Source organism: Clytia hemisphaerica, unplaced genomic scaffold, assembly GCF_902728285.1.
Source record: "Clytia hemisphaerica strain Z4C2 unplaced genomic scaffold, Clytia hemisphaerica genome assembly, whole genome shotgun sequence".
Taxonomy (NCBI): Eukaryota; Metazoa; Cnidaria; class Hydrozoa; order Leptothecata; family Clytiidae; genus Clytia; species Clytia hemisphaerica.
This window is the reverse complement of record NW_027104528.1, coordinates 1118245-1128280: the sequence shown is the minus strand read 5'-3', so window position 1 is coordinate 1128280 and position 10036 is coordinate 1118245. Positions and strand designations below refer to the sequence as shown.

The 10036-nt window shown below is 33.4% G+C and overlaps 1 protein-coding gene across 1 annotated transcript; it reads right to left on the bottom strand.

The window, feature by feature from the left end:
• Positions 1-702: 702 nt before the first annotated feature.
• LOC136822037 (charged multivesicular body protein 2a-like) lies at positions 703-8844 on the bottom strand. The gene is made up of 9 exons (XM_067078255.1): positions 8720-8844; positions 8324-8411; positions 7888-7992; positions 7565-7615; positions 7126-7197; positions 5808-5890; positions 4403-4457; positions 3715-3824; positions 703-2062 (listed from the first exon to the last, which is right to left on the bottom strand). The coding sequence occupies exons 1-9, from the start codon at positions 8797-8799 to the stop codon at positions 2038-2040; spliced, it is 669 nt and encodes a 222-aa protein (XP_066934356.1). The 5' UTR covers positions 8800-8844; the 3' UTR covers positions 703-2037.
• Between the last annotated feature and the right edge of the window lie 1192 nt (positions 8845-10036).

The following is a 10036-nucleotide window of genomic DNA, read 5'->3' as shown; positions in this document are numbered from 1 at the left end:
ATTGGTCGAGATCAAAGATTGATTTTTCTTGAGTGATTGGCCCGTCGAAGCCGTAGTAAAATTTTTTTCAAGGATCAAATTCAAAAGCGTCATTTATTTTACGACAAAAAAAATCGTCGTAAATAATGGAGAACTATTTTAAGAATGTACATCTGTGTTGCCATGACAACTTAATTGATTTTAATTACAGGTACTGTTGAGCTTATAAAGAGGCATCGAAATAGTCACAGTAGAGCATTTACTTCGAACTGTGCAATATGAAAAGAAATAGAAAATTGACTGGTTGGTAGCAAATTGGATACAAACTGAGTTTTGACTAGGAAATATGTCACTGTATCAATGTTACAAAAGTTTGTATAAAACTATGTACTGAGAACGTTGATCTACTATAACATTATTACGGTCAGATTAAATTGGAAACTGTTTGGCAGGTTTCAAAAAATCGAAACAAACATATTGTCGTGTGAACGTTTTATATGAAAACAGTTTTTTTCTCTTTTATCAATATGTAAACACAAACAAACACTGATAAAATCATCTAGTCAAAACAAATCTACGAAGCCAATAAAGACTCTGAGAATCTAAACTTGATGAAATGATCAGTTTCGTCATTTCATATCTTATCGAGTCCCGAAAAAGCTTGTTGGAAAGATGTATTCAAGCGGATTTGTTTAGTTAATTCTGAAACCGGGTGTGAAAAAGTCGGTTTGATTTTTTTGTCTTTTTTTCATTTTATGTTTCAAATATTTTTTACAAGAAATTTTGAATTGATAATAATATACAAAAATTATTATTGGAAAAAATATAAACTAAAACTTAAAGGGGTTTCCTACTAATAGAGGATACTGCCTCAATATAACGGACAAAACCCTTGACACTAGTTTTAAAATCACGGTAATTTGTTCATTGAAGGATGACTTTCATATAAACAAAACATAAGATTTTTATCAGAATAGAATTTAAAGAAAAAAATTCGTCTACAAAACCCGGATTAACTATCTGATAAATCAGAAAAAATGAATTAAATAGAATTAAAATGACTTTCATCGTTTGTCCATAAAGCCGTTGAGGTTTTTTATTTAAATATAAAGGCTGAAAGAAAATAGCTAACAGACTTCATCTCGTTAAGTGAAAGTAAGCAGCTCAGAAAATTTAAGTTGTCCTTTCATCAATCTATTTCTAACCCTTATGCGAAATGAAAGATAAACCCATGAACCTAATTCTCTTAACCTATTAGGTCGAAAACCATGATTGATAGACCCTAAAAGGTCCAAAAGGGTTTTAAAAACTTAAAGGTTTTGAATGTGCAACCTGTGACAAAAAAAAGTTGAGCTTCGAAAATCATTCTTGAAAACTTGATTGATTTATGTCTTTATCAAATTATTCAAGAAATTATTACAGAAATCGAGGACAAATTATTGGCTATTGACTATTTATTGCATGAGGACATTTCATCCAAACGGCTTACAAAGGAATAATTTCTTGCTGAAAATTTCGTTGAAAAAATAAGATCAGGAAATACGATAAAAGTTTAATGCGGTCACATATAATGTTTGAAAGTATTACAAAACCGATGATATAATTTAGCCACAGAATAAGGTTTAAAACTGTGTCTCTACTCTTTTTATTTCTGATATTTAGAAATCATAGGTTATGATCAAATTGATAATATCAATATCCTTTACTCCATTATAATGTACGTGTTCGTGAAGAGAGTTTCTAGGTGGTGTGAATTGTGTCCTTTTCAAATCGAATAACAAAACGAGCAAACTAATTCGAATCAACATGCACCTCAATAAAGCTCGGTGTACCGGTGAATAGCGAGGATGAAAATGCTAAAATCTAGTGTAGAGAATAAGTCCACCATTCATTTCCCAGTCACAACCAACATTGAAGATTCAACTCCCTAAGTTCTTCAAACTACTACCCATTCCTTTCGGACTCGAGCGTCCAAAGTTGTGTGCAATTAAACGTTCTTTTTTTTTAAATAAGTTAAGAGTTCTTCATTTGGTTTGATGATGGTATGCATGTGTTTGTTTAATCTCGTCGTAAATTATCCAACCTGAAATTGAAAAAAGGGAAATCATAATAAAGCTAAGAGAGCATAACAAAGAATTAAAAATTTCCAAAATAAAATATCAATCGAAAAAGAAGATATTACCCAAGCCTCTCTAGAATAATTTGACAGCCAATTAATGAGTCTCATGAAAAGCCTCACTTCAAAGACCCCCTAATTTACTATAAAAATTTGATTAACAGCCTGGTCGGAATGTCCAACATGTTATTATTAAAATTTTCGTGTCACAGAAATTGAAATTAGAAAAAAATTATCAGTACTTTTCTACCTCCAATGCCATTTATTTAGCTCTTTTAGAGACAGGGGTGTACATTACTACAGGGCTTGAAATAACGGTTGGACATCGGACATTGTCCGACCCAAATAGCTTCATGACCGACCCCAAAATCATAATTTTCAAGCTAAAGCAACCCTGATCGGACATTTTGTCCGACCCACTTGAAATCGTTATTTCGAGGCTTGTACTAATCTTACTGTCTAATCTCTGTCTAACCATCAGAATAATATTCTCAAAACTGCATAATCAGATCAATTCTAAATTTCCATTCAAAGCCTAAGAAACTTTCATCCCCATTTGATAATTGGTTCCATTTAACATTCACTATATAGAGCTTCAACCGGAACACTAGAGAAACAGTGGCATATTAAACTTTTACTTTCAGACGTAGACGGATTTTTCTCGACATCGTCTGTAAACACCCCTTTTCACGTTGGGGCACCTACCCACTGGAAAAATTGGTCAAAAAATCGTCCCCAGTGGAAAATCATCCTCCAATTTTTGTCCCCACTGAAAATTATCAAATAAACCAATCCTCGCTGCAAGATATTATGTTATTTTCCCAATCCCCACTGAATTTTCAGACTTGAAAAAAAAGAAGATTTGAAATCCCCAGCCATAAAAAATATAGGAATGTTAACCCCCATCGAGTTTCAGTCCGCTTTTTTATCCCCACTGGCTAAAAAAGTCCTACCGAGTCTGTGAGAAGGGGGTGTCTGTAACCTTTTACCAATATTCCACCTTTGAACTAGGGAAGATACTGCTTCAAATAACTGACTTCACTTTCGTGTCTAGTAGACACGCAAAATGTAATAAATAGACCAAAAAAAATCGCCAGACCACTTTTTTTTTGTAATAACAAACTAATCAAGGTTAGACGAATCGATGATGTCAGAGTGTCATATAATTATAACTACCGGGTGCACCAAAAAAAAGTATACAAGTTTGTCGAGATACTGTGAGCTTCAGGATTTAAATTTTTTGTCCATTCTTTTTTTATCGTAAAGAGGATACTTAAACTTGAATTTTGAGCTATCATACATTAAATTTGAAAAAGTAGTTCGAAAGTTATTTAAAAGAACTGACTTTTTTTCCTTTGACGTGTCCAAGCAAAAAGAATTGAAGCCAAGAAGTGCAACCACAGCGCGCGCAAGTGGAGACCGGCCTTTAGTCCAGAAGCTGGAGCTCAACTACTTTTTTTCCTTAAATGATTCTGAAGAGGGGGCAGTAGATCGAAGCGTCATCATTCAAATCAGAAAGCGAAGATAATAACACTCCTAGTTTGAAGTCTCGGTGATCCGAAATTTGAACTGGACATATTTCCGTCCACCGAGAGAAAAGTTGCAATACTGTGACATACCTATTTTGTAAATCATCATCTTCACCACCCCCAGCAGCAACTGCTTGTTGACCACTTGGTGCTTTCTGACCAGCTGGTAGTTTCCCTCCTGCTCCTGGAAGCTCGGATAACTAAGATGAAAAATAAAAACAGTGTAATTTTAGTTGCTTTTTGTTTGAACGGGGAGACCAATAGAGAGGCATGAATTAATGAAATCATTCTATACTCTGATGATGCTTTGGTTATGAAGCGAAATAAAATTAGTTTTTCAAAAAATGAAAATTTTGTTGTTTGTGATCTCCACATAGTTCCATAGCAAAATCAATTTTCGGATTAAGTTTTATCTTATTCTATATCTGTAGGCAATAACAGCCATTGAATTCCTGCTTGAATTTTTTGTCATACTCAAATTTAGAACTCGTTACTACTTTTTTGTAGATATCAAGTAAAAGCGTATTTACGATTGACTTATAACTTTATAAGGCTACAACTGATTTTTCTCCGGCGACTGTAATGCAATTCGAAACCAGCCTATAACTTTACAAGAAAATTGCATTGCAGCCGCCTGCAAAATCATCAGTGTAGCCTTAGCTTGAGGCATAAATGCCATGAAAGATCTCTACAAGATCGATGAATCCTTAAAAGATTAGACACATAAAGGTCATAGGATAAAGAGACAAAAATTTCTGACAAATTTGAATGCTTGTACCTGGTCGGTTAATCCAAGACCTAATTCATCCAGCACTTGAGATACGATGGCGTCACTGAAAAAATTAAAAAAGTTAATTACAAAATGTAACAATATTATTACTTGAAGAAAAGAAAATAGAAATTTAAGATAAAGGTTCGAGACGTTACCTACAAAAGGATAATATGAGAAATAATATCTTGGTAGTATTTGGGAGGAGTTTATCTTCTTTTTGTGTAGTGCTCGATAATTTAAAGAGCAGTATCAGACTAAATTTTAATTGAAGATAAGCATACACGCGCCATGAAACTTTGAGTTTGAAATAAGATTTTATTCAACTCTCATTTTAAATATCTTGGTAGTCCAGTTTTTTGGACCTACCGCCGGGTGCCCCGGTGGAGGTTCTATAAATTAACCCATGTCCGTCCGTCCGTCCGTCCGTCTGTTACCAGCTTTTCTCAGGATTGGCTCATTAGTTTTTTCACAATGATGCAAAATGGCAATGCCCAGAACGTGACGGAGCCCGATTTTTGAGAAAAAATTTATTTGGGCAAATTTAGGCCAAAAACTACCTAAAAATAGGGTTTTTTGGACTTTGTGCAAAATCCTGTCAATACTTTTTTCTGATTTTTTGTACAAAGATGGAGGGCAAGATTCTCTAAAGAATGGCTGAAGTGGTTTTTCCCGGGAAATTCTTATTCGCCTTAAAAAACGGATTTTCGTATTTTGGGGGAAATTCCCTTTAACCAAATAAGAAAATATAGCTTTTCTCAATGTTGACGCGTTATTTTTTTCTGATTTTTTGCACAATGATGCAAAATGACAATGCCTAAAATGTGCCGGAGCCCGATTTTCGAAAAAATATATATTTGGGCAAATTTGGGCCAAAAACTGCCTAAAAATAGGGTTTTTTGGACTTTGTGCAAAATTCTGTCATTACTTTTTTCTGATTTTTAGTACAAAGATGGAGGGCAAGATTCTTTAAAGAATGGCTGAAGTGGTTTTTCCCGGAAAATTCTTATTCGCCTTAAAAAACGGATTTTCGTATTTTGGGGAAATTCCCTTTAACCAAATAAGAAAATATATAGCTTTTCTCAATGTTGACTCATAATTTTTTTCTGATTTTTTGCACAATGATGCAAAATGACAATGCCCAAATTGTGACGGAGCCAGATTTTTAAGGAAAATTTTTTTGGGCAAATTTGGGCCAAAAACAGCTTAAAAGGTTTTTTGGGTCTGAATGGTTTAAGTGATTTCGTATTTGGGGACATTCCTTTTTACCATTTTACATTATTCAACACACAAGCTTTATTTTTCCATTCTGAATTTTTGTACAATTATTGTCACTTTTTTCTTATTTTCATCTGATGTTAATCATTATGTAGGTCCATTCAGCATGTTGCTTGTTTTTTTTGCTCCGACATACCTTTCTTCGTCATCGTCTTCATCACCCATGACGTCATCGATTGCGTCATTCATCATTTCTTCCTTCATGTCCATAATTTCTGACTGAAAGAGATGAAGAAAGTTTTATTAAAAGCAATAATAAGGAATCTTTTACAACCACTATTCGATGCAGTGCAGGCACTAAGGGTGGCCACGCTTCTTTTAGAAGAAAAATCCAACTTTTTTGGTAAAAAACACCCTTTTTTCCAGGTATTTTCAGTTGGAAAATGTACCTTTTTCCAGCCTTCACCAAAAGATCAGTACCTTTTTCCAGCTATAGGCGAGTGCAAAATTATTACTTCTACATTTTCAAAAGTAATTTCTTTTCAATCGATCATACATATCTAGGCTCATAAAAATCCTAAAAAGCCTATACTAGCATCTTATAACATCATCATAACATCTTATGAAAATTATATAATAAATAATAATAATATATGTTAATCACATAATAATAATACTAACGAAATCCTGGCATAAAGTTAAAATGCGACGATCAAAAATAATTTTTCAAAAATAAAAGTAAAATAAAAAGCATAAAGCCAGTTAAAGTTAAAATGCGACGATCAAAAAATATTTTTCCAGTTTTTCCAGCTTTCCTGTTTGAAAAATGTACCTATTTCCAGTTTTTCCAGTTAATTTTCTGAAAAAGGCCATTTTTTCAGTTTCCCAGTTTTTCCAGCATGCGTGGTCACCCTGCACTAAAATCCTACAATGTGAAGTCATTGCCCAGAAGGATGATGACATTTAATTATGATTAGATGACATTCATTGGAGTGTGATCCTTTAGCGGGAAAATGCTTTCAGTAAAATTGTTTATTTCATATACTTTTCATTGCTTAGATTTGTGCTAGTTAATATGAAATTTTTAATGAGATTGGGATCGCTGCATTTTAAAAACTCTTGATACCACTAGTCCTTTATTTTTATGAAATGGCCGAATGCCGTCGAATCCTTCATAGGACTCGACATTATTGGTTTAGGACAAAAGACCCGATGTTGTTCCCGAATATTTTAACATGAATTGGAAACTGGGAAGCATAGGGTGTTACTAGACTCCCAGTGTAGATCAATCACTTCCATTGGTTCCTGCCAGAATATATTCCAAATCAATAGAATTCAAACACACAAGGGTAATAAAAATTTCTAGAGTTGTAGAAATTTCAAGTTGTATAGGCTGGTTTCGATTTTATGCAGATTCGTTAACTGAGAGGGGCCAGACATTAGAGATAGGAGAGATCAGAATTATATGAAGACTCTACTGTAGCATAAAATCGCTAAATAACGTTTTTGTATACCTGTTTTTCGAATTCCATCATGATTTTTTGAATTTGTGGTAACTTCAACTGTTTGTTCATTGTTGCCATGGTCTATAAGAAAGAAAAACAACATTCAATGAAATTCCACCATTAATTTAGAGACACCGTAAATTCGCCTAATGTTGGCTACCCCTCTAACTTCGTCACCATTTGCTAGAGACAAGAAAGATAGAAAAAAACATGCTGGATGGAATCAATGATCGAAACTTTTTACCTGATTTGCAACAAAGTAAGTAAATATCTACTTGTCTCAAATTGTAATTCTAACCATCCTATTTTTCATCTCTTAGTAAAAGGTGGCGAAATAGACAAAAAAAGATATTTAGAAGGAATGTACATGAATAAGATATCCTTTGAAATTGAGTTGATTTTGACAGGCTCAACAAAAGCCAAAAACGCAAACTAAAAAAAACCATACCTTTGCACAGCCTTTCATTGCTTGGGCCATTGCATTATTGGACCGAAGTGTCTAAAATTTACAAGATAGATTATATGCAAAAATATAAGTTAAAATAAATTGAGAGCTTTAGAATAAATCTTTTTATTATCCAGAGAATTGGGTAAAAGGTTTCACTAAAAATTGACTTCTATAATAGGGTCTATTTTTCTCTTTTAGTTGTTAAGCTCAGCTGCTCCAGGATTTCCCTTATGCCTACCTGTATTTTGAGGGGAACTGCTTGTAAATTCGCTTATGCCTACCTGTATTTTGAGGGAAACTGTTGTAAATTCGCTTATGCCTACCTGTATTTTGAGGGAAACTGCTTGTAAATTCGCTTTCATTAGAATGAATTTTTTGACATATCTTCTTGTTCTTACTAAATCTTTGGCCATAATTTTCACCGCATCCTATAATAAAACATTTAGACGGTTGCATTATTTCATAACAGCAATTAACAGGAAGAGCCAGTTAGAAATCTTCAAATACCAAAGTTGAAACTTTATCTTTAAAAAGTGCAAATTTTCCATACTGCAAACTGGTTGAATTGTAGAGAATTATATATTATACACAATTTGAAAAGTTATAAACAGAACAAACACTTCTTCTAAAAGAAAATTCAAATATACAATGGCTTTGAAAATGATGAACTATGATCTAAAATTGGGTTCTTCAAATGTCATTCATTATCATTAGGGTTGCATTATACGATGAAAATTTATAAAAGTTATCATGAAATACCATTTGACCCTCTTTAGCCATCTTCTTTATGTCATTAATAACTTTCTTCTCTTGATTTTCCATCTTTGTTCTCTCTCGATCTAAATCCCTAGAGTTAGAGAGCAAAGTTAAAGATAGATAAAAGACACATCAGAAAAACTTGATACCAACAACAAAAGGTAATAGCCAAACAATATATCTTCCAATAATGTTTTGTTGATTTTATAACAACAATTTATTCTACCTTTAAAACATAAGTTTTGGTCAATATGTGTACTTATCTAGTCCAAAAGTAGTATGACTAACAAAGTGTTGATTTAAAATAACCGCCAATGAGAGAAACATTTAATAATAATATAAAGGCTTTACTGGAGGCTTGGAGATCTTCCTTATACTTCATAAAACATAGATCTTCACCTTATTGATCTTGTCAAAGTACGTTGATGTTGTCTGAGCATTTGCTCAGGAGTCTTCTTTTTCCCAAATAGAGCCTGCATTTTGAATTATTTTTTTGTTTTTTTGAATCCTAAAACTAAAAGTTACAATTATTATCATGAAAGTGGCTTACTATGATACTAAAAGAATTTCATGACTGTCACACTTTAGGCAAAATGTAATAGCAAAGCTCCAAATTTTCCTCATACTACATCATAGCGTCAGCCTGGGCTTAGGTCCCAGGCAAAAATTAGTTTAAGTCCCCCCAAAGACCAAAGACCCATAACTTTTTTGGCATCCCCAAGGTCTTTCGGTTATCCAATGTATATTGTTTTGCAGTTCCAAGCTTTAAAAGATAAAATATTTTGCTCATTATTTTTATATAAAAATATTGCAGCGCAGTTGAAGATTTTTCAGCTTCAAAAACTTTTAAATTTGAGTAATTGAAGTCAACCGTTAAAAGCTTAATTATTAAAAGTCCCTATGTTAAATGATGAGATTTCATCTCTTCCAAGTACATTAGGAACCCCCCTAAATAGTTGTGTAGCTCCAACCCCCTCCCTTTCTATGGAAAATTTTAGGGTGAAACTCCCCCTAACTTTCCAGGAGAGTGTTTATTTTGTTTTAATTGGGTGAAATAAAATTGGTTTCAGATTCCGACGCGCTGCTTCAGGAAACATATTCCATACAATCAAAGGTATTCAATATGATTGAAAGTGATCGAAAGTGAATCGAAAACTAATCAAAATGATCAAACTAATCGAAAATGGTCAAAGAAAATGCCATAATTTGGATTAGTATTCCATCACCAATAAAAAACGATAAAATCGATAGGTGGTTACTGACTACCTTAGATTATTATCAATCATTATTGATTACTTCGATCACCATCAACCATTCGATTAGTACCATCTGGTTGCAAGTAGCCTGTGCGGGTGTGTGCGGGCAAAATATGGTGGGTGTAAGCGTAAAGAATGGTGATCATAACAGTTAGCCTAACTTGTGAGGTCTGTTCCTGTTCACCCATATAAACTGTATATGTCATTCTATTACTTTAATGGGATAAACTTTCGCGGGGATTAAATTTTGCGGATTTCACGGAAATGGGTTTCATCCGCGAAAATCCGCAAAATTATATCGCAATGGAAATTTGGAAGGGTCTCTCTCATCTGCAAAATATTTCTAAACAAAAGTCAAAATATATAAAATAAATACTATTTCAATGGCTACTTGCTTCAAAGAAGCGCAAATAATGCGTATTTCAACAACCAACATGCATTATTTGACAGTAAAAGTCAC